Source organism: Lonchura striata, chromosome 1 (genome assembly GCF_046129695.1).
Source record: "Lonchura striata isolate bLonStr1 chromosome 1, bLonStr1.mat, whole genome shotgun sequence".
NCBI lineage: Eukaryota > Metazoa > Chordata > Aves > Passeriformes > Estrildidae > Lonchura > Lonchura striata.
Genome location: NC_134603.1, coordinates 120,173,641 through 120,197,641, shown reverse-complemented (window position 1 = coordinate 120,197,641; position 24,001 = coordinate 120,173,641). Strand labels below are relative to the sequence as shown.

Sequence of the window (24,001 nt, the reverse complement as noted above, 5' to 3'; positions counted from 1 at the left end):
TTACATGGTTGCTGCCCTCAGCAATGACTTCTGCCTCAGTGCAAAATCCTTGCACTCCTTTGAAACTGCCCCTGCTTCCATGTGTGAAATGCAGTGGTTATTCCTAATACTGTTACTGGGGGAAATCAACTGAGAGCACAGAAAAAGATCCTGTGGCCACTTTTAAATCCATGTTCACGGTACCTCAGAAAATGTGCTGCAGAATCAGAAACATCTCAGAAAAAGATAACCTGTCAAAAGAAGACTTAGGAATAATTTCTATGCAGGCAACAGATAAGCAAGCAGACTTAGGAAGGATGTGACAAAGGTTTATGTCTGTATCACTGACAGCATTTGGAAATTGATTTGTTTGTTGTTTCTTCATACAGCATGATCTTCTTATATCATATTAAGACCTTAGAAAGGAGGTTTAAAATAAGCAAAGGAGCTAGGTTTTCTGTTCAATATATTTCTAAAGCTATGGAAATCCATGATAAAAGATGTTGCAGAAGCTAGAGCGTCCCAAAGTTTCAAGGGTGCACTGGGGAAGTTCATGAAGAGAAATGTGTTTAAGATCTTTGAATGTTAAGAATGCTTCTCAGAAAAGTTCTTCCTTCCTTTCAACCACTTCAGGCTCAAGTAGTTGGAGCATTGTGAGACTGCTTGGAACAAACCTTGAAACACTTGCCCTGATGGGTTACTTCTCCATCAACATGTTTTTGACCACTGTCAGATGGCACACTGGGCTAGATAGAACCCCTGGGCTGCCCTGTGCAGATACTCATTACATTTTCTTATTATATTCATTGCTCACAAGCAAAAAGCTCTAAATTTTGTTGTGCACTGGGGAATACAGTTTTAGCAAAGCAGTCATTTGAGATTCTGTATGTTTGTTCTTAAAATCTGTTGAAAATTACTTAACAATAAAAAAAATTAACTGGTGACTAACTGGTACCATTTGAAAACCCTTCACTCTTATTTCAGTCCTTTGTTCCACCCCATATTTCACTCCAGGTCTGCTAGAACTAGAATAATTCTAGAAAATTCTGAAATTTCTAGAATCTGTAGAAAATATCAAGGCTTATAGGAAAACTGTTTCTAGAAGTACATGTTCTTAAGCTCCTCTGTCTACTTTTGATCTGATTGTGTGGTAGAACTTTATCTAGTGAATACACACCATACACATGATTTTTTTTTTTTTTTTTAATAATCAGAACATATGACCCTTATTATTGGAGGAAGAGAACCTTCACAAAAGCCATGACTAAACCCTGTCAGTGGTGCCCAGGACCTCTTTTCTTTCAGATTAAGTCTTAGTTTTGCCATTTTAATCTATATCTAGGCCCTGGAATGAGAAGCCAACTTTGAAAACACACAGAATACAGCAGATTTACTCTTCAGTTTTATTACAGAATTTAACATCTCATCTCTTAGGGTTTAATCTCAAAATACAGCTGTGCATACCTGTGTCCCCAGGAATATATATAAATTTCCCTATTTGGAATAAAGAATGTGGACCCAGGATGCACAAGTTCTCTACATCATCCAGGCTTCAGAGAAGCCACACAGGTCTGGCAGAAATCAGCAAGCACCTGTCTTAGAAAATCAGAGCACAGTGGTGACTGTTTTAATCACCTTTCCCCTTGCAAATTAGTCCTGATCAAAGATTCCAAAATCTTTCCTACAGGTTTGTATAATATATGATGACATCTTCAAAATTAGTAGGGTATTAAAGAGTAGTAAAAAAATAAAGACCCTATTGGAACTACTTAACCATGATAGAATTTAGTGTTTTCTGGCATGCCTGAGCCTGTACCTAGCTGCTAGAAAAGCACTCTGGCCATCCAGCAAGGTGAAGCCACACAGGCAGATGGTGCTCTGTGACAGACTGTCAAATGTAAATAACTACTGTCCAAAGAAATGCATTCTAATGGCAAACATCAACTAATTAGGCTGTGTAAGTCATTCCAAAATCATCATACCTGCTCCCGTGTGTTGGCAACACAAAGATTTTAATCATCTTTCTAGGCACTTTTCCCCAGTATCTTTTCTGCTTTGACATCCATTTTAAGTACTGTTCTTAGTATAAAAGATTATTAGCATTCTATTTAGCACACAAATAATTATATGCAGCTGATAATAAAATAAGCAAACAAAACTGGCCATTTACTTCAAGGAATGAGTTCAAGGACCAGGAAATTTATTTGATCAGATATATCTCTGAAAACCAGTAGTTCTTGATGTACAGAACAAAAACACGAGATCTTTTTAAGACAGATACAATAATGTTCTAGTAATAATATAGTAATAATATCAATAATCTAGTAATAATATCAAGGAAAGGCCTACATTTATTTGGACAGACATTTTTATGAAGAAAGTGGGCTGGATCTTCCAGTATCTCAAACAAAAGTCATTGCACAGATGATTTTTTTTTTCATTAGAGAACAGAAATAATAACAGTAATAATAACGGAATAATCAAGTCCAACATCTGCTTTACTTAGCACAAGTCACCACCAAGAAAGTCATGCTAGCTGTGTACATTCATATTCCCATTCTTATATATGCTAATATTCACATTCTAAAGAAAAAGAGCCACAAATACAGAATGAATGAAAAGTAATTTTGCACATTCAAATCTTCAACTTTATCTTTTACAGGTGTCTTTAGGTATTGAAAATCAGTTTTCCTGTCATGGCTTTTCAGGATTAGCAAACACTGGTCTCTATTTCTGTATATAGGAAGAGCTCCCTGCTCTGCTCCTGAAAACCAATACATCTGCTTTAAAATGAACTTTGTTCATTTGACAGAGCTGATTAAAAATGCATCATTATTAAATACATTATTCTTTGGATACTCATTAAAGTGAATCAGAGATTAATGGAGAAATAATGCACAAGTATCTGAATGTGCTGTGTCTTTTATCCAGAATTTTTATGAAAATTCTATTAAGAAAATTTGACACAAAATATCTAGAACTCACCAATTTTCAACAAAATATTTACCTTTGCTACAATTTGCAGTTTATTAGTTTTGTCCACCATCTCAGTCAGTGATTTTTTAATATAACTGTTAACAGAATAAATTGCCTGAAGCACTAAATTTATACATTTACTCTTAGAACACATGGCTTTTGAGCTGTTTTCACGTCTCTTCCCAAAAACTTTACCTTGGATATAGCCCTTGGGTTAGTACAAGGTAGTGTGCTATCCTGGTTACACCAGCTCCATACCTAGAATCACACTGAAATATAGAAAAAAGCAAACCTTATATTTTCTGTCTTTTAGAATGTATTGAGGCACCCCCAAAAATTACAGAATACAACTTGCAGCTTAAAAGCCTAAAAACATGTAATTGAATTCACATATTGGGAAGTTAAACAGACATGAAACAGAAAAACCAAAGTTCCGTGTACACAAAGTGTTTAACAAAAGGAAGCAAAAGAATTGGAGAACTCCTGAGCAGTCTGTGTCACAGTGATTAAATCATTCAGGGGCTTCCTAATCAATTTCATGATGAAAAACAAGTACCTACAAGCAGAATTACAGGTCTTTTCAGTAATTTATCTTTGAAAGCTTCAGAGGGGTAATTTCAAACAAAAACCTGAAAGAAAATCTTTAGTCTGTGGTTACAAATATACTCACAAAATACTAAACCATGATTTATCAGTCTTCTTTACTCAGAACTTATTTAGCAGACTGACCAATACAACATTAATTCCATTCCACTGACAAAGGAAAAGATTCTACTGAAAGAGGAGTGCAAGTGAGTATCTTTATGGTAGATTAAAAATAAATAGGGTTCACAGAATTTCAAGCTGCTGAACAAACACAACAGATCTCATGTATATACATATACGTATGCATAAATACACACACACAGAGATCCAGTAAGTTTTTTTAATTTTCCCCTGGCACGAGCTTGAATATTTCATCTAAAATCTTCTATTGAAGAGGAAAAATATTTTGTTTTTTCTAAAGTAATTCTCTCCAGTGCTTCTGAAAGTTTGCTGCCACAAAGGTAAAGGATTCTTCCTTCCCACATAATATGAGCAGAAAAGAAGCTTTAGATGATTTCACTGAAGGTGGTAAAATTCTAACATTATAAATTAAATTGTAATCAGCTGTACATTTATCTTTCAGTCATGGTTCCACTTGGGAGAGTTAGTCTGCTTCCTGCACGCTTCTGAGTGCATGCAGAGTTCCAGAAGGATGGGGAGGCAAGGCAGCAACAGTGCAGAATATTCATTCACAGCAGGAAAGAAGTTGCCTTCATCAAGAAGCATTTCCACCACCTGCCCCTTGGAGATACCAGAAAGCGAATTCTTTCTACTTGATGTAAGACAGCTGATGTTAATGATACAAAAATAATGTACAAAAGGGTCTGGTTTGCAGATTTTATATAGCAAGCTAGTTACATGTAAATGACCAACTCCTAGAACATCGGCAAAAAAGGAATCTTAACAAACGGGAGAGGAGAAGGAACTAAAATGTTAAGCTGGCATTACATGTGCATTTCTAGTATTTAACAAAACAAACCTTTACTTTCATTGTAAAACTCAATAATGCTTTTGGCTGGCAACATCCTCCAAAATCTCATTAAGGTATTTAAATCACTAATAGGTGACAAAATAACATCCTTCTTGAAATCCTGTATATTAAGATTACATTGGGCAAGGATCTTTCATTTGAATTTGAAAGTCTAGAAGTAATATTTCTCACTGTTAATAGTGAACAATTTCCATCTGTTTTCCAACAAAGTTCAGTACTGTAGTGGAAGAGTGAACATTCCAACTCAGTTGCAGGTTTTCATACTATTTTCTTTCCATTGTTTATTCTTATTGGACTTTATATGTATTCATTGAGATTTGCATAATAATCTTTAAGTGTTTTCTATTAATGACTCTACCTCTTCCCAAGAAACTACACTGGTCACAAATGAACAGTTGGCTCTCTGAAAGCCCTCACAAACTTTTCTGACTACTCAGTAATGTAATGCTTATTACATAAACACCTCTTAATATCCATTCTTTTTTCTTCATTGTGAAAGATGAATACTATTAAGTAATAGTCATAAGCTTGCATAAAGAATAGGAGCCCTCTGCCATAAACTGGACACTCATTTCTGGCACTTCTTAACCTATAGGTTTTTATGGAGTCTATTTCACATCTATTGCTATGTATCTTCCTTACTATTTTACTGTAAAGCACTTTGATAACATGAAGGATCAAACATCTCAAATACTTTGCCACAACAGGATCTCTGTTAACAAGAATTATGGAACATAAGAAAAAAGGGGAAAATGCCATGATATTATAATAATATTTGAGAGGCCTTGAATATATTAAACATTTATCTTTAGCATTTTCAAAAGTGTCTTTCCATTTATAAGAGAAAAAAATAAATTCAAGAAAATGCAAAATGGAATATAACATATTTGTAAATATTTGTATTACATTTACAATCATGGACCAGTTCCTATAAAATGCAATGATTCATATATATGTGCAGAAAGACAATACACATATAAATATTTATTGTTTGTTATTTATTCAGCACCAGAATTATGACTGATTTTAAATAAAAGCAGTGTCCAGAGACTGGAATCAGAGACTAGAATTTTATGCCTGATTCATGTATCTTATTCAGTATATTCCACATATTTTCTTCACAATCACAAAGCTCTTTTATCTCATGTTTTGTACACACTTGCTTCCATACTTCTTCAAACCTTTCATCTGCAGCATTCAGGCCCATATTGTGCAGAACTTGTTTAATCTACAAAAATAATACAAAATAATGCAATTCATGTAATTCTAGTCAGCATTTTGTTAAACTCTACAGTGTCTGGCTTTGACACATTTAGCAATCTCTATTTTCCAAAGAATATTTTCCCACTCTTAAACTGAAACTACATACCACATCCTGCATCCTTAACAAACTAAGTTCATATTTAAGTAAATCTGAATCTTATTGCAATGAAAGCTGTATAAAATTGTCTGTAATACAGTAATGTTGACGCACTACTTCAACACTAGGAAAAAAATCAAATACAGAAGACTCAGGGAAAAGTAAATGTTTTTCAAAAGCCCTAAGTAAAGTTCTGTTTATCCACTCTATTTTTGCTGTCTGCAGTTACAAACACAAATCATATTATACTATTATCTGCATTTCACAGTAAGAGTACTATACAAAGGTCATCAGCTGGTATAGATAAGTGGGTGAAGTGACTAAAAATGAAATGGTTTACATCAGCTTTGAGCCTTGCTATAATTTTACACCAAAATAATTCAGCAGAAGGGATTTTTTCCGTATTTTCTCACTTGGGTGCTTCCTGTTGTATGCCTCATTACACTGACCTGTTGACTCACTAGAGAAAGGTAACTTCAGAAGAATATTGATGCACCCTGTGCTTCTGTTAGTATCAGCAAACATTTGGCTTCTTCAATTGTATTATATGCGTGTACATGTTTGTTATATTTATGCTATGGAGACTTTATGCATGCTTTGATAAATTAAGACCTTTAACACAGTTAAATCAACCTTGTTATACTGTCTTGAATAAATATAGGCTTGATCCCCAGTACAGCAAATCTTCAGCTTTATCTTAGCCAATAAATATATGAGAGTTTGTGCAAGCTGAAATTGCAGGAGGAAAAAAAAGACTGAATTTTGTTTCTTTAAGCATAGGTGTTCTTTCAGTTAATCAATCACACTACCCATGAATAAAACAAACCAGATCTGATCCAGTGTCCTCAACAAGCTAGTGAAATATAGAAATTCAACTAAAAGCAATGTTCCTTCACAGGACATCAATGCAGGTAGAATAAAGGACTACACTCTCTCTTAATTTGGCTTCACCATGTTAAGAGAAAGCTCTATCCTGACTCATCAACTGCTGCAAAATCATCACTGACCAAACCATGGACTATTGTGTGCAGACAGGATAAAACTCAATCTCACCTATGATCAACATGCTGCATACAAATTACACACTATTCATCAACTACATAACTTTTATTCTCTTCAACAGACTAGAGAGAATTTCAGTGAACAAAACAGCAAGTCCAATAATTATTTTGCTCTTTTGTAACAAGATGAGTCACCTCATGAAACAATTTCATAGTCAGAATTTGCATTTATTTCTACCACACTGCACAAAAATAGTATTAAATTACTCTGAGCTCTCATCTAATAATAATATAATATAATCATAGAATAATTTCATTAACAATTACTTTTTTGGAAACATTCATTATACATATCAAAACAATAATCATAAAATGCCCAAATAGCCCATTTCATGAATTTAGGGTGTTTCAACAGACTCAGAGGTGGTTCTGCACTGAATTCTATATAGCTGGTATAGTCTACAATACAATATGACATCTCAGGACATGTTATAACTTCAAAGAACAGCTCTATCTAGTGCCTGACAGATATAACTGGCAGATGTAATTGGCTTCCCAATGAAGTATGAATTCCATTTACTGTTAGTTATTTGCTGGAAACACACATTTCATGCTTTCTTACATGATCTAGATTATAGAGTGGTAAATGCTCATGTACACAACATTCTGACAAGGTGTTTGATGAGCATGGCACCACACCTTCTGCCCCCAGTCACCAACCAACAACACTATTTTATATAAAATATACATTCAAGTTCTACATCAACTTTCAAAGGTGAATGCTGAATATTTAATATAATGAGTAGCAGAGAGGAAGAGGTTGCCATGTCTTCTTTTCCCATTTTAGACTGGAATTTCACATTTCATTACAATTGTCAAATAAATTGTATTTCATGTAATTAAGTTCTCTCTTCATATTTTTCCCTATAAATTGTATACAAATGTAAAAACAAAGTGGTAAACAGTACTGAAGAAACAGTAAAGTTGTTTTAGTATTTATGTGAGAGAAACTCTGGTCTGTGAGAAAACAGAGTGGTAGGAGGCTGAGGATATATCAGAAAAACCACGGAGTCCCCAAGTAAATCCCTAGAATCTCATGCCCTATTTTTGTCTTCAGAATTATGAGATGCTACAGCATTGCTGTGTGACTCCCAATGTCTTCCATCACTGTACAGATCCTTTGCAGATCTGAGGCTACAACTGTGACTCAGCAGAGCACTTGAAAAATACTTTCAAGTGGTTTGTTGAATTTGTCATTAGCAAAACCTGTCAAGTTTCTCTGAGGAGAGACGCTTTTGGTAAAATCTTCCACTAAACACCCCTATGTGATAGAAATTATTTTTATACACCTGTAAAAATCTTCTTGTGGGACTTTTTAAGATATTTCATGGAATCATAGAACAACTTAGGTTGGAAGAGATCTCTGGAGATCATTCATCCAATGACATAATCAAAGCAGGGCTAACTTTACTATTAAACCATGTTGCTTTAGACCTTGCTCATAAATTTAAATAGGTTGGATCTCAATAAAATTAATATCTACCAGCTTTATGAGTAATTCAAAATGAGAAGAGTACATATTTTTCAGATAGCTGAATGGATGTAAAACAAGATGGTAATGTTGCACTATGAATTTTACAACCTGTTTACTTGATGACTTCCCACTCCCATATGGCTAGCAGAATCATTATCTTGGAAGAATATTCTGAAGAAATTCACTATACCTCTGCCTTTGGTCGCTTTTTTAAAAGATCTTTTTCATACACTCCCTTTTGACTGAAGACAGAAGGGAACATTACTGAAAAACTATTGCCCTGGTCACCATAATTAGTTGTGTCACTGAGGCGGCAAACTCGAGGAGCAGGAATATCGGAACGAATACTTGGAACACCACACAATGGATAACCTGTGAAAATCAATCAACAAGCAGCACGGATAAATAGTGCCAGGGAGGATAAAACATTTTGCGTGAAATAAGAAGAAATGGGATGCTTGACATAGGTTCAATTACAAATTATATAATTTTCTTCCTCATATCTTTTTTCACATTTATAGAAATCCTGGTTTCAGCTACATCATGAAATGTGAAAACAAGGACTCTTGCAGTAAAGTACTTACTTACTTAGTATTCCCAGATTAAAGTATTTTAGGTGATTGCAAGGAGATACAGCTCTCCCAAAATTACTAGCATAATTTCTCAAAGACATCTAGATTAATTTCAGTGTTTTGAATAGACCATCCCTTCCAACTTCCAAGTCCTAATCTAAAAAAAACTTAGCTTGGAAAATTAATTTGCTATTTTACATTAGTAGAACCTATAGCAATACTTTTTAACTTTGTTCCTGATTTTGTCTTAAATAATGCTCAGAAGTGACCAGCACAGTCCGCTGTACTTACAGGACGTTGGGATACCACCTACTACAGCATTATACTGAGAAGATGATGTTTGATAGTTTGTATATACACGGTCTGTTGATCTTGTAAGTGGTTTTGACATCTTTTCTGAGGTTTCTGGTTCTTTTAACTCAAGATCTTCCTGTTCCGGCAGTGGTTTGTCCTCTTTCTTTGTGTCTTTGGGAAGATAGGCATCTAATTTTTTCCCTATATACAAAAGTTATGGGACAGCCAAGATATATTATCAACTTATTATAGACTAAGAGGCAAAAAACTGCTGGAATAACTGTAAATGAGGTAACATAATTCATCTACATTTCTGATAACGCTTCTAGGAGATGTTTTACTTTCTGTTGATCTGTATTATTAAGGAAACTTCCCAGAGTTAATCTCAGTGTGCAACGCAGAACTCCAGGATTCTGAAACATATCTGTACCTGAGACTCTGCTGGTAGTTAAATCACTCTCTAAATCCTACCCTTCTAAAGGACCACCTAGTTTATAACATCAGTGTCCTTTCAACAGCTATCCTAAGAACAAGATCATCCTTATATTTTCCGAGTATTAAGGCATCTACCTTTTGTAATTATTTTTTCTTCAAACTCTTTAACACCCATTTTATCTTTCCAGTTCAGAAAGTTTGCAAAGTCCCAGTAATTAATCAGACCATCCTTATCCAAATCACAGCAGTCAAATAAGGATTCCAGGAGCTCATCATCTAGATTCATGTTCAGCTGAAAAAAGATCTTTCGTAGGTTGTCCTTGTGTATGGTTCCATCACCATTCTATTACAAAGAAAACAAAACAGGTGCTATATTCTGTGATTCCCTAAAAGCCATCATAAAGTAACTTCACCAAAAGAAACACATACACATTTATACATATATATATATATATATAGCACCAGACACACTATTTCAATGAGAGTAATATTGCTGAATACAAAAATAAACCCTAAGTATTTTAGAAATTAGAAATCTGAAAACTGTCAAAAAGTAAATTTCAGCTTACATTGATTTGAGAGTAAAGGTGTGATAGGCTATTGTGACAAGATAACAATCTAATCATAAATGTTGAGAAAAAGCCAAGATATCTTTAAAAGTAAGACATCAAGCATTCTGTATACATTACAATTAATGTTACATATGAAATGTCAATTACAAATTTTTTTCTAGAGAGAAAAAAGAAAATATCTGAAATTCTGAGGCTTGGCAACTCAGTCAAAAAGTACAGCTTGGAAGAAAATATGAACATAACCCCTTCCACTCTTTTCTCTTTACAAAGGGATGCCAAATTTTGAAGTCCAAAAATTGTTAAGATTACTCCTGCTTGCGTGTCCTTTGCTGTCTCTAACCTGGATATTCCAAATAATATTACAAAAAGCTCCAAATACTATTGTCTCTAATTCCATAGCATATCACAGTAGATGAGACATTCAATACCTATGAAGTTATCTTCACAGTTACAGTCTTCATCCATATTTACCTTGTTATGCTTGTGTTTCTTCATGACTATATCTCTACAGCACAGGAGCGCTAATGTCACAAATTCCTTTACATTTATAACTTTTCAGAGCACTAACCTTATCAAAATGTTTCAATGCTTCCAGTAACACATCAAAATTCCTATAGTCAGCTTTCTTCAGACTTTCCCGAACTGCAATCAAGATAACTCTTTCTCTGTCCTTCCCACGGAGGAACTCACACGGAACCCGCACATGAAGAAGATCATGAACGTCTATAAAAATGAACAATTCCTCAATTAGCTACGGAATACAGTAATAAGAAATTTACAAAAAAAAAAAAAAAAAAAAAAAAGCTTGCATTTCTTAAGAAAAGGAGAATTTCAGTTTCAAGATGCTGATTTTCTGTTCAGCATCTGTTCAGCACTGATGAACAGTTGATACAACCATTTCATTGCAAGATCAAATGGTCCATATAATATTTCCTCTACTCACACACAGTTAATATCAAAAATTTTGGAACATCATAATGTATCCAAAATCTATCACAAATCTATCCACTGCTTCCAAAAGCTTCTAAAAGCAGTAGTTTTTACTCAATGTCCAGATAATTGAGAAAAAAATAACATATATTATTGATGTACCACTTCCAGTCTGTCACGATCCATACACTTATGACAGCAAATTTAGTATTTTGGATAATTATACATCACTGGTTTCTAGAAAGACAATGCACTATTTTTATGTTACTGTTCCCATTTTCCATGTATCCTAACTTTATCAGTATTTTTAAACACAAGCACACTGAACTACAATCTTCATCCAAATTCCCAAGGTGTCAGTGTCACTTTCTGAAGTGCAAGTTCATCGAGAGTACAGTAACATGAGTAGCTCACCTAATCCCCCTCTAACAGCAGCATACAAGCATTATTTCCTACTTGTTGTGTACCCTTTTGTTCAGTTCCTTCTGCTCTTCTTTATTACACTACATAGTAAAACATGTAAAAGATTATGCACTCTTTAACAGACTTTCTCTGGCCCAGATTAACTGTATTACTTTCATCCACTTCATTTTGTTGCTTCCCAATTATTGTCTGTATTCCCTAATTATTAAACACAATGTTAAAACATCATCAATCCACTATTTGAGTTGACTAGCTTTCAGAGTTTTGTCATAATGAATATTAAGAGTTTTTTTTTTCTTACTCTGCTTTCTGTCTCCTTGCAACTTTCAAAAACTTATTATTCCTATTTATTGCTTGTGATTTTTACTCTTTTTAGAGAAGTGCTTGAGAAATCATTGAGAGAATATACATTATTGATTTAAATAGACATTTTAGTTTGTCACTTTGATGCCAATAAGGGTTTTCTGCCATCTCCCATTTTGTTACATTCAGATACAAAGGCTTTAAAAAAGAAAAAAGAACCAGAATGATAATCCCAAACCTAAATCTTCTTTATTTTCGACATTTACTTTTTTCTCACTAGAAACTTCAAATCCACTCGAATTTACATTTCAAAAATGTACTGTCAACAAATTATTGTACTTTGCCTCTTAAAATTTTAGAAAAATTGTATATACAACCAATAACTATTATTTCAGCAGAGTTTCATTAGCAAGGTAAGATTTTATTCTGCTCTCTAACTTACCATATTCATCTGGAGGGGTGACCAATCCAAATGTATGGTCTTGGGGAACATTCATAGTTTCTGCTATACTGTCAATAAAGACATTTTTTTTTGTTAATTGTCAAATAGTTTATTAATAGCCAAAATAAAATCTCAGCTACTATTTAAAAAAAAGTGATTAATAATAGAGATGATACTCATAGCTTACCTGAAATTTGTTTATCAGGAGTTTGTTTCAACGTTACCATTCCAGAAAAGCAACCCTTTACAAAGCTGACTAGAACATTCACTGTTTGTAACATAACACAGCCAAATGTAGACATTAACTTTTTGAACATTTATGTTCATTAAAAATAAAAATATTCTATGCCATTTTTCCAAAGCAAATTATAGGAACATTATGAAAAGTACTTGTAGTCAAATAATAGGAATATTTAGATAAAATCTTCAACTGAAATATCTGAAATAAGCTACTTTTGGCTAAAGTGAAAAATTGAATCACATCTCCGCTTTTCCACACATAATTTTGCATCTACCAAAACCAGCAACCAAGCCCATATTCATGTGGAAAACTTTACTCAGTTCTGTTTTCCAAAAATTGATGATTCTGCTTTTGACATTAAAGAACTGTTTCCTTTTTTAATTTTAAAAAGATACAATGCTCATTTTATTTTGAGTAATTAAATAATTAAACCACTTATCTCAATCAAAAATCCCCATCAGAATTTAAAATATAATCAGTGTTTTGTTCTAAAACACAAAACAAACAAAAACCCACACACAGAAATGGAAATACCACAATCTAAAACTACTATGTATATTTTTCTCTTATCATTTTCATGTCACACATAGGATGTGGATGACATAAAATTCACTAAATAAGATTAAGTTAGCCTGTATCTGTCTTGTAATCTTACTACTGGGTTTCAGCCTGTGCTGTAACCCATCCCTAACTGATCACCCTGCTTTGTGTTGCCCATGCTCCATGTCTGTCTCACAGTAAACTGGGACACAGTGACAGGGAGAGAAGAAACTGATTCATATTTGTGCTCACATGCATTTATGAGAACACTTCCCCAGATCAACTTAAGCCTGGGATCTTGAGTTTAAAATTACCTTTTGCTAACACAATGTTAGTGAGCCTTCAGATATATTTTTGCAGAAATCTACAGCATCTGCAAAGACAGTCTTTGGATACATTCAGGAGCCCTAGACCTGCAGCACACCTGGATCCTAACCTCACTGTACCTTATGACTTCGGTGGTGCTTCTTAAACGCTGTTCTGTAAAATTACAAAACTGTCCCAGATTGCTTCATAAATGTCAGTCATTCTAATGATTCAACAGAGATCAGTAAATGCTGCTAGGTAATACAATTTAGTTCCATGTCCTTTTCCAAGGAAGTAATATGGTGAGATTACGGATGATGCAACGAAGAAGATCAAAAATAGTGCGAGAGTAAGCAAAATGGTCAAGTCCCAAAACATTAGGTGAGATGCATCAGTCCTTTCAAGCCTTCCTAATTGCAAAATACAGGGGGAAAAATGTCTTAAAGACTGCTTGGCCACTTAAACAGTAAGATCTAACTTCACTGCATGGACACAGTACAGCCCTTACTAGTAACTTGTGCACTTAGCAGCATAATTAGGTCAGGTAAAAGGTCCTTTTCTGTTAAATGAGCGCTGCACTGGAAGCATTAAGCACATAGTTATATTTTTTATCTAAGACATAAAAAGATATTAGAGAAATGGCAAAAGTGAGTGAATTTTGTCCTTGATCTATTTGTAACAGAAGGTATCTTTGCTTACTTACGGATCAAGAGCTTTTCCAACCAGAGGCTGGTTTTTTTTCTTGAAATCATCACTTTGTATTGACACAAGGTGTGGTGCTCTCTTCCTAAAAATTATAAAAATAACTCCTGCACATATTTATTGAAAAAATATTCAATATTTTTTCAATAATATTTTAAAATATTATTATATATTAAAAGAAAACAGCAACTTCTCTCAACTTAGTAATTAAAATATCTTGCTACTTAAAATCAAAGGGCTTTATACAATGCTTAAGACATGCCAAGTCCTGTTATATGGTAAAAGTTATTTGGATAAACTGTCCTGAAAACCACATCTTGCATTTTCTATTCAGTTCAATACAGCTAAGGATAGAATTGTGAGAGATACAATTTTCTTCAAATACAAAGACCTACTCTTCCTGATAAGTCATCCCATTAATTAACTAGTTAACGCATTGTAACTTACGAATCCAGGTCCAAGACCCAATTTAAGGTCTTGGCTGTATTTCGCCCATCTTCATAGTGAGGGGTTTCCATTCCATAAACAGAAGACTTGTCAAAGTGTGAGTTATACTTCCTATTGACTGATTCCCCTGCAGGAAAAGCAGGCATTTCAAAAACACCTAAGGAAGAAAAATGTACCCAGTATCTTCATTCTTAAGACAAAACAATGAAGAAACAAAGGCAAATAACTAAAAAACCTGTTCAAATAAAGATAAAAAATTTGCATTCTCCCTGATTATTGAGTAGTTAGGAACAATCTCATTGTCCAAACTGAAGATAAAAGGTAAAATAAAAAGCAAAAACTGTGTCAGTTGTTTTTTTATGTCTGATTAAAGACAAGCCCAAGAGATTAAAAGAAACCACGTAGCCTAAGTGCTGAAGGTCATGCAAAACATTGCTTTATAAAATCTACACTTGAGCAGAAACTTGTATCATTTGATTTATTGTTTTCAAAAATGCAAAAAATGTTTTTGACATGCTGCATTTTCAGATATACTCTTGCTATGTCTTTTTGTCACAGAAAAAGCAGTCATTCTATTTCTTCAATGTCTTTTCAATCACCTTTTAAAAAGAATGATAATTAGAACTTTCAAAAATATTATTCACTGCATGTTTTCTAATAAGGGCTCCATATGGGGGTATGGCAGCATGGAATTTTTTACACTATTGCTGGGGCACATAGTTGACTTTTTTCCTGTCAGTCTGCTTCTGACTTAGCCTCTCCATGCTGGATGGATGTTACAAGACAGAAACAGATAATGAATAATTCCACTAAAACACCCAAGAAAGGCAGGGAAGGGAGGAAATAAGGTTACAGATTTCGCCAATTTATACCAATACTATTTATAGAATTATTTCTCAGTGAAACAACAAAGTACCATAATTTCACATCTATGTAATAGTCTCCACATAAAATTTCCATTTTCAGCCTATGTGAAAGTCACAGAACTGGGAAAAATAGAACTGTATGCATTTTAGAGTACTATTTGTCACTCTGCTCCTGTGCAGGCCTATGAAATAAAGGGTAACCATCTCTAAGCAGACCACATCACACAGGTACAGCCCCCAGGGGCTGAAGCAATGCAGAAGCCCACAGACTCACGAGGAGGATTCTGTAGGCTGAGGAACCTTCATTCCAGAGAGCCACCCAGCAGCCTGACATTCTTCACAATCAGATCTTAATGCTAAGCTCCTCATCAGAAAGTCTGTCTGCTCTACAATTCTGTTTGGATCCTGATGAAAGAGAGGAACTAGAAGAAAAAGTACTGGAATGGGCTGAGCTCACAGTCTGTGACTTCAAATCTGAACTTGCTTTCAGTAGCAAGACAATATCAAACTCAGTAAGCAACCAGGGCATCTGTGAGTTTCTTGTTTCACAGAAATATTTTGCTTTTCAAACAGCACTCAAAAGAAATCAGGCTTCCAATTCCTCCATGAAGTTCTTATACTGTTTTAAATGCCCATCCTGAAGTGATTGACAGTTCTGGAAATGGAGATCATGCTCTCTCAGTTGCTTTTTTTCACATAATTTTAAAAAATAATTTATATTGTATTAATACAGTGGTTAAAATTAGTAGTTTACACCTCAAAAAATAGCATACAGTAGGCACTGAACACACATAAAAGACCTTCTTATGTGGTTTCTTATCAGTCTTTTAACTTACCCACGTAATAATCCTCATGTGACAGAACGTACAAATCATGTCCTTCTCTTGCTTCTGTATCCACTTCCTCAAAGGTTTTTGGTGGATTTACAAGCTCTCCAGCTGTTAAATCTGGAAACAAATAAAGAATGTATGGTTGGGGGAGCTAAGGGAGGTGGATATCTTGTTTCATTCATTCTTAATTGTAAACAATACCTTGTTAGAGAAGTTGCTAATACTGTGGAAGGACAATACTTCTTACCACATTGCTAGTCAGTCTATATTCATCTAATAACATAATGACATGGGATTAGGGAGAGAATCACAGAACTCCAGAAGAACAGAACTTTTTCAAGAAAGCTACATGGGTAACACAGATGTGATTTCCTCCAATCTATGGAGGAAAGGTACACATGTCAAGGAAGTTTCTTCTATAAGAGTTGTTGGGAAAAGGAAGGTAAGTTGACAGCTACCCTACAGTTCTCCCAGGAAATCTATAAAGACAGATCAGGAAGAGAGCCAAACGCCCTGGTAGTTACCATATGTTCTCAGTTGCTTGTATCTTCATTGTAACTGAAAAATGTTTAGGCCTTTCAGTAGCTATCATATAACTCTTCTCTTAAAATGGAGTTGTTGAAATCATAGAGCATGTGCTAGATACTAAATTGCAGATTATCTTGTATTTACAGGAAATATATTTAAATGTCACACTTTCCTACCTTTGAAGACTTTCACTCCAAATGTAGTATTAATTATATCCAAGCCCTCAGGTAACTTCAAAGATTGATCATGTGATTTACCCAAAGGTGCTTCGCGATTACTGGAGTAAATTGCTTCTTTCATGTCTTGCATCTTTTCTTGAAATTCACTTTTAGCAACTGGACTTACCAATGAAGCTACCTGAGGACATCACAAACAACACCAAAGGCAGGAAAACCAACAATCTTTGATCTTTCACACATCACTACAACTACCCACACAAACAAAAGTTTGCTCATAAGTGTTCTAATGAGATCTTCATGGTTACACTGACATAATTTTATCCATTGAGTTGCAAACCAAACCTGTATCTTGAGAGAAGACTACAACCCTAATAACCAATGCTATGCTAAATTTCCAGCTAAATAAAATACTTTTAGTGAGATATTTTTTATTCTAGATTTTCCACTTTTTAATATGTACATTTTCTGCATTTTCTGACTGCAATCTTTCTTTTCTTAGCACATATTAGAAACTATAGTCAAATTATAATGTGACCAAAACTGAAGTGACTTGATTTTTCAGGCTATCTATCAAAGTAATGGGGATTCTAGAGAAGATTTATTATTAGATTCATATTAAATATTATATAAATAAATATTGAAAAAGTAGTAGCAAATACAATTGATCCAAACTCATGCTTAGCAAATGGAATAGGCTTCTAACCCTTCCTACAGATAATATTTAATTAATAATGCAAAATCTTCAACAGACAGTACAGGTTAATCCAGTACAGATCAATCCATTCAACAAAAACCTTCTAAGAAAGGACATCAAAACCTGGCTGTCTTTCATTTTAGATATGCCTAATAAATGTCCTACTTAACATCCTGGAACACTAGGACTTACTTCCTTCATAAAAATACACTTTACTAACACAACTGCTATTTTTAGAGATAGGAACACTAACTGTGTGATAAAACTATGGATGATCTCATCACTTGTTTATTGCAGATTACAAAGATAATTTCTAGAGAATACACACAACATAGTCTGACATATCCAAACTATCATTTTTAGCTAAAAAGATCAGTTTCAATCCAAAGGCAAGAAAGCATACAGAATAATTACACCAAACTGTGAACACATTCACAGAAAACAGCTCTTTTGCTAAGAGCTCAACTGGTTTTATCTCTGCAACCTACAAAAAAAAAAAAAAAAAAGCAAGCAGAAAAATTTGTGGGAAGAAGACTGTTCATTAACTTAAATCTTGAAATGAAATTAATAATTCAGCATTCACTATGAAAGTTACATCACTGACAACAGTCACTGCACTTCAAATAGTTTCCAGTTTCAATAATGCTAAATAAGACCTATGATTTGACCTCAGAACTCAGGTAATTCACAGCAACTGTGAAATGCTGAAGTATAAATCACTTGCCTTTATCACTGACTATGAAGAAATCAGTTGCTTTTATTAAGAATGCTCTTAAGAAGTCCAGTCTTAAACAAGAGTAAATGAGTCACATTCTTACAGTGAATTTGGAGGTTGACTTTATGCCATGTGTCAAGTGAGTTGCAACGTCGGGATCACCCGCACTGCCGTAGAATATTATTTTAGCACCAGGAGCTGGATCTGTTGTATTTCGAAACTTTCGTACAGCGATGGGAGTAACAGGCTATATGTAAGACAAAGCAAAAACAAGTTTGCACCAGACAAACATTAATGAAAAGAAAATGTACTGCAGACATTTGTGTCATTCCAGATATAAGAACAAAATACGAAGATGCTTTAGGGCTATAGTACACGCATATGCTCCTGCAGATGCTGATACTGTGAGCATAAGGTCAACGTAACCCAGATTAAATTTTATCAAAACAGCATTGCTAAGTTTCAACACTTCCCATAATTTTTTTTTTTTTTAATTTGGGTAACAGCTACTTCACATGCTCTAGAGGAAAACTAGATGTTCCAACTATAAATTTTAGAAGCCTTTAACCTGATTCACAGCAATTCCACTATCAATGAAGCAGTTTTTGAAATTATTTAAACCACAGTGTTGGGGTTTCTTTAATTATTGTTTAAAGGGAGACCTGCTATTTACAGGATCTATTTGTGTCTCAGTAGTCTCTGACTCTTCAGGTCCACAGGGAAGGGCCAATGGGAATCACAATTCTGGCAGGCATCCTTGTAAAGAAGAACCTCCATCAAAAGCAATAATAATTCCCAATAATTACTTTCATTGCATTACCAGAGGGAAAAACCGCCTAAAACAATTATATTTAGTCCCAACAAAGCAAGCATGGTAACTTTTGTAAAACATGTGGAATGAAAATGAACTGCCAGAAGTGATTTCCAGTCTTGCCAGCTAGCCTCTGTAATTCCATGCGATTTAAAAAAAAAAAAAAAAAAAAAAAAATTAAAAAAAAAAAATTGAAATAAACAGTAGTTTCAAAAGCGAAGGGATGTAGAGGGAAAAAAAAACAAACCAGGAGCCTCTACAAAACCAGCTCACCTTGGGCGCCTCTTTGAGACAACTCGCAACCGTATTGTCCGCGGGACTCAACTTTCCAGCCTAAACAATGCAATGAAAAAATAAATAACGTATAACTAACCTCGTAATAATACACACAACTAGTCAAATTGGGATCTGACACTACGCACGGGACATTGTCCAAGTGTGCCCGTTTTGATGGGGGTGGGAAGGAGCCTCCCCCGTTCTGGGAGCGAAGGGGCTGGCAGGGAGATGCGCCTTCCCCTCCCACTCGCCGTCCCTCCTCCAGCCCCTTCCTTCGGCGAGACTCCGCCCCAGACAGCACTGATAGGGGTATGGGTGGAACCTCTTTGGCGAAGGCGCTCACGTTCGGCACCTCCCGGGTCCCGTGGGGAAGCGTCTCCTCGGGACATGTCCGTGGCTGCTCCGCCATGGCCACGGCTTACCCTGCTCGCTCGGTAACGGCGGCGGCGCTGGCAGCGCTCGTGCGCGGCGCGCGGTGCCGCCGGCGCTCACAGCGCCCCGCCATCCCCTCACACCCAGCGCCCGTCCTGCCCCTCACAGCGCCCCGCCATCCCCTCACACCCAGCGCCCGTCCTGCCCCTCACAGCGCCCCGCCATCCCCTCACACCCAGCGCCCGTCCTGCCCCTCACAGCGCCCCGCCATCCCCTCACACCCAGCGCCCGTCCTGCTCCTCACAGCGCCCTGCCATCCCCTCACACCCAGCGCCCCTGTCTGCCCCTCACAGCGCCCCGCCATTCCCTCACACCCAGCGCCCGTCCTGCCCCTCACAGCGCCCCGCCATTCCCCTCACACTCAATGCCCCCGTCCTGCCCCTCACAGCGCCCCGCCATCCCCTCACACCCAGCGCCCCTGTCTGCCCCTCACAGCGCCCCGCCATCCCCTCACACCCAGCGCCCGTCCTGCTCCTCACAGCGCCCTGCCATCCCCTCACACCCAGCGCCCCTGTCTGCCCCTCACAGCGCCCCGCCATCCCCCTCACACTCAATGCCCCTGTCTGCCCCTCACAGCGCCCCGCCATCCCCCTCTCCCCCAGCGCCCACCTCTTCTCCCCTCACAACCCTCCCACCACCGCCTTCAGCACCCGCCACCCCACTTACGTCTCACACCCCCCTCGAAAAGTATTGCATTGGGCTGTTTTTGTACATGTCATGATCTAGAAAAATAATTAAGGTCCAGCCGCAGAGGTCGCACATTCCTTAGACCTTTTATAAATGAAAGCTACAATTTGTTAATTTAAGAAAATTTATTAAATTTACCAAATATAAATTTAGAGAATAACAACAAATAAAGAAATGCCACTATCAAAATGGAAAAAAAAGGTCAGTGCTGAGCCCGTGTGTCGGCGCTGGGTGAGACGCAGGTTTGACCGGTGCAGCAAAGGGTCTCCTATGCTCCACACCAACCCTCCTGTCTGGCCGATTTTTATACGATTTTTCTTGCTCGAGGCAGAGCCCCTTTTCTTCCTTTTTGGAATGCACGTGTTTAGTTGGAGTTCCAGGAATTCAACATTGAGATGTATCTCACTGATGGCTCTGGCTATCTCAATTTCGGATCTTTATCGCATATTTATCGCATTTTTATCGGACGTTCCTTGGCCTACTTTGATGGGTGATCCATCTTTGGGCTGACTATGTTCAATTGCTTGTGAATCGAGTCCTCCCTCCTTTGTCCATGTGGTTTCACCGCCGCTGGCCTGTGTGTTTTTAAAAACTTCTTATAAGAGTATATCTTAACAGTACATAACTATAAAATATATGACAATTTTATTTGCACAAATTATCATATACACATATAACAGACCTATTGTTAAATCTTTGAAAATCTACCAGCTTTAAGACAGGTGGGTTGAATCTTGAAGTTGAAATGAGGTCTTACATGCTCAAAGATTTGATCAAACTTTGAATCTTAATTACTTTAATAAAAAATACTGCTCCTTTCACAAATGTTGTCACATGCTATTAAAATATTGGGGCTGTTCCTCTAGAGAAAACTGCAGCCCCCACCCACACATAGCTTGGAGGTGGGTGAGAGAAGCCCGTCAGCACTACCCCATGTATCAGACACGTGAGTGCTGTCACTGTTTGTCTTAAATGAGTCAACACCTCATATATCTAACCCACTGTATTTGCCTTTTAGAAACAGATGTGGATTATTTCAGAAAAGCAGTGTGGGTAAGACTGAACAAGTTTCATTGACGTTTAACAGACCCTCAGTTGTTACAAAGACTTTTATTCGCATATGACATTTAGCAAACTATCCCGTTCTTCCCAGCAAAATATCGCAATTTAATCACATCCTGCTCCATTCTCCATAGTCCTTCGATGGCAAAACCAACTTTAGATAAATATACAGACCTTAATTGTAATTGATCAAATGTTACCATGTGTCATCATTTTATTCTCTAACATTCGTTTGGTAAGGACTTCATTAAAACTAAATTCCTTTTCTACAAATGGAAAGTGAGAGGCTCAGACAGCCACAGCTGTCTGATGATGTGCTCTGGCTGTCCAGTCACCAACAGTACTTGCCAGTGCCATGATCCATGAACTTCCAGCACATATAAATGTATCTTGGTCTTCTCCAGGCAAGAAGCATCATGTATAACATCAACTGTGATCTAGCTGTGGCAATGCAGATGCCCTTTCTCAAAAGAAGTTATGTGTTTTTTTGCTGTAGACGTGGCTGCATCACACACCTAGTATGGAATATCCATGTCCACTTGGGAACTAAAGAAGCTCTCATAAAGTCTTAGTGTGTTCAGTTCTTTTCATATTTCAGTTATATTTGTTGTTGCCTGAAGTTTAGAGCATTTCTGCAAAATAAAACAATAATTTTTGGTAGTTTAATAAATAAAATTATTGGTTATGTCTTGTGATCCATTAATCTGTAAGGTTAAACTTCTATCTAGTAAAGTTGTCAGAAGGGAGATCTATGGAGAGGGAGAGCAAAGTACAGTAGTGTAAAAATTAGATGGTAATTATAGGGTACAGGAAACTGGGACTTTTTTATCCCAGAATAAAATTCAGGAAATGGAATTTTTGTGTTTGTTGTATTTCTAGATGGCTCTCTACCTGTGCTCAAGGTGGTACCATTTTTATACATTCTGTGCATTGCTGATTTATTTTTACCTTGTTTTTTCCCCAGCAGGTGGCCACACTTGCTAATTGAAATCATCCACTCAGCCCCAATGGAGTGGGTTGTGTTAAGGCATAAAAATAGGACTTGGATATGTAAAAAGAGTGCCTGTTGCAGAAACAAGTAGAGCCTATTTTTTTTTTTTTTTTTTGCCTCTATGCTTCTTTCCTTTTTTGCAGAAACATGGGTCCCTATAAATCAATTTGAAACCTACTGACAATATACATTCCTTCCTATAATTCCTCTCATTCTGGTATCAGTGTCATATCCATTCTTTCTTATACTGAAAGTTATTTTGGCCACAGAAAGAACATTTGTGGAGTAGGAAGGACTTGTAATTTTAAAGATAAGATGAAGCATTAACAAAAACCAATTGAACTCAATTTTATGGGAAAAAAAGATTAAAACTTTCTTTACTTAAGCATGAATTTGTCATCTCCTATGTCAAAAGTAGGATCTCTAGAGAAAGCTGTTTGGAAAAAGTTGAACAAAATTTTCCATTCCACAGCAGCACTTCTTTTCCTCAACAGTACTTGACATTTCACAAGTTTCTGACATCCAATTCCCACAAGCTCATGCATTTTTTTGTGTTGTTTAGGCTAAAACAGAGGAATGGAAACTGTCTAAACTCCTGCATTTTACTTTCTTTATGAAGCGCAAGCACCCCATGTTCTGCAACACAGCTCTCACTCTGACTATGGTGCTGGCCTAGACCAGAGTCAAAACACTAAGTTTGTAGGTTCCTGAAGGTCTCTGAAGGCCAGAGGAGTTCATGTAAAACACTCCAAATGTTGTGAAACATCTGAATTACATCAGCCATGCCAATGCACTTCACTGTTACTGCCTGGTTGCTTTCATAGTTTCTTATTCAATACATTTACAGATAGGAAATTACTGTTTTCTATGTGCTGCACGCTTTCTGTATGCAATACGCAAGCCAATATAAGTGCAGAGAAAATGTACACAAGTAGAGATAGGAGACTGAAAAAAAGAATGTCATAGGGAAAAAAAAGAGGGGGGGAAGTTCAAACACAATGAAGAGATTCTGCACATAAACTGCAGAGAAATGCTAAAATAGATGGAAAGCCACCTGGTGAAAACATAACCAACATAAATTTATTAATATCACCCAGCAGTTTCACTTTTGGAATGTGATATATGAACCATGATGAAATAAAATATGAAAACATGACCACAAGTAGGGGCTATCTGTGTGATTTCAGAGCTTTCCTTCAACATCTTTTTGTGCAGACTACAAGATAAGAAACTTGTCTTCACCACTAGAACCCACAGAGACCTGTCAAGCCTGAAATACAGTAGCTGGAACTTGGTC

At 36.3% G+C, this 24,001-nt stretch overlaps 1 protein-coding gene across 1 annotated transcript; it reads right to left on the bottom strand.

The window, feature by feature from the left end:
• Nucleotides 1-5,578: 5,578 nt before the first annotated feature.
• On the bottom strand, nt 5,579-19,941 carry EFHB (EF-hand domain family member B). The gene is made up of 13 exons (XM_077790945.1): nt 19,876-19,941; nt 19,530-19,589; nt 18,549-18,692; nt 17,034-17,214; nt 16,336-16,446; nt 14,634-14,760; nt 14,188-14,271; nt 12,398-12,465; nt 10,868-11,022; nt 9,863-10,070; nt 9,290-9,493; nt 8,617-8,798; nt 5,579-5,759 (listed from the first exon to the last, which is right to left on the bottom strand). Exons 1-13 carry the CDS (start codon nt 19,939-19,941, stop codon nt 5,595-5,597), a joined length of 1,755 nt encoding a protein of 584 aa, XP_077647071.1. The 3' UTR covers nt 5,579-5,594.
• Nucleotides 19,942-24,001: the final 4,060 nt, after the last annotated feature.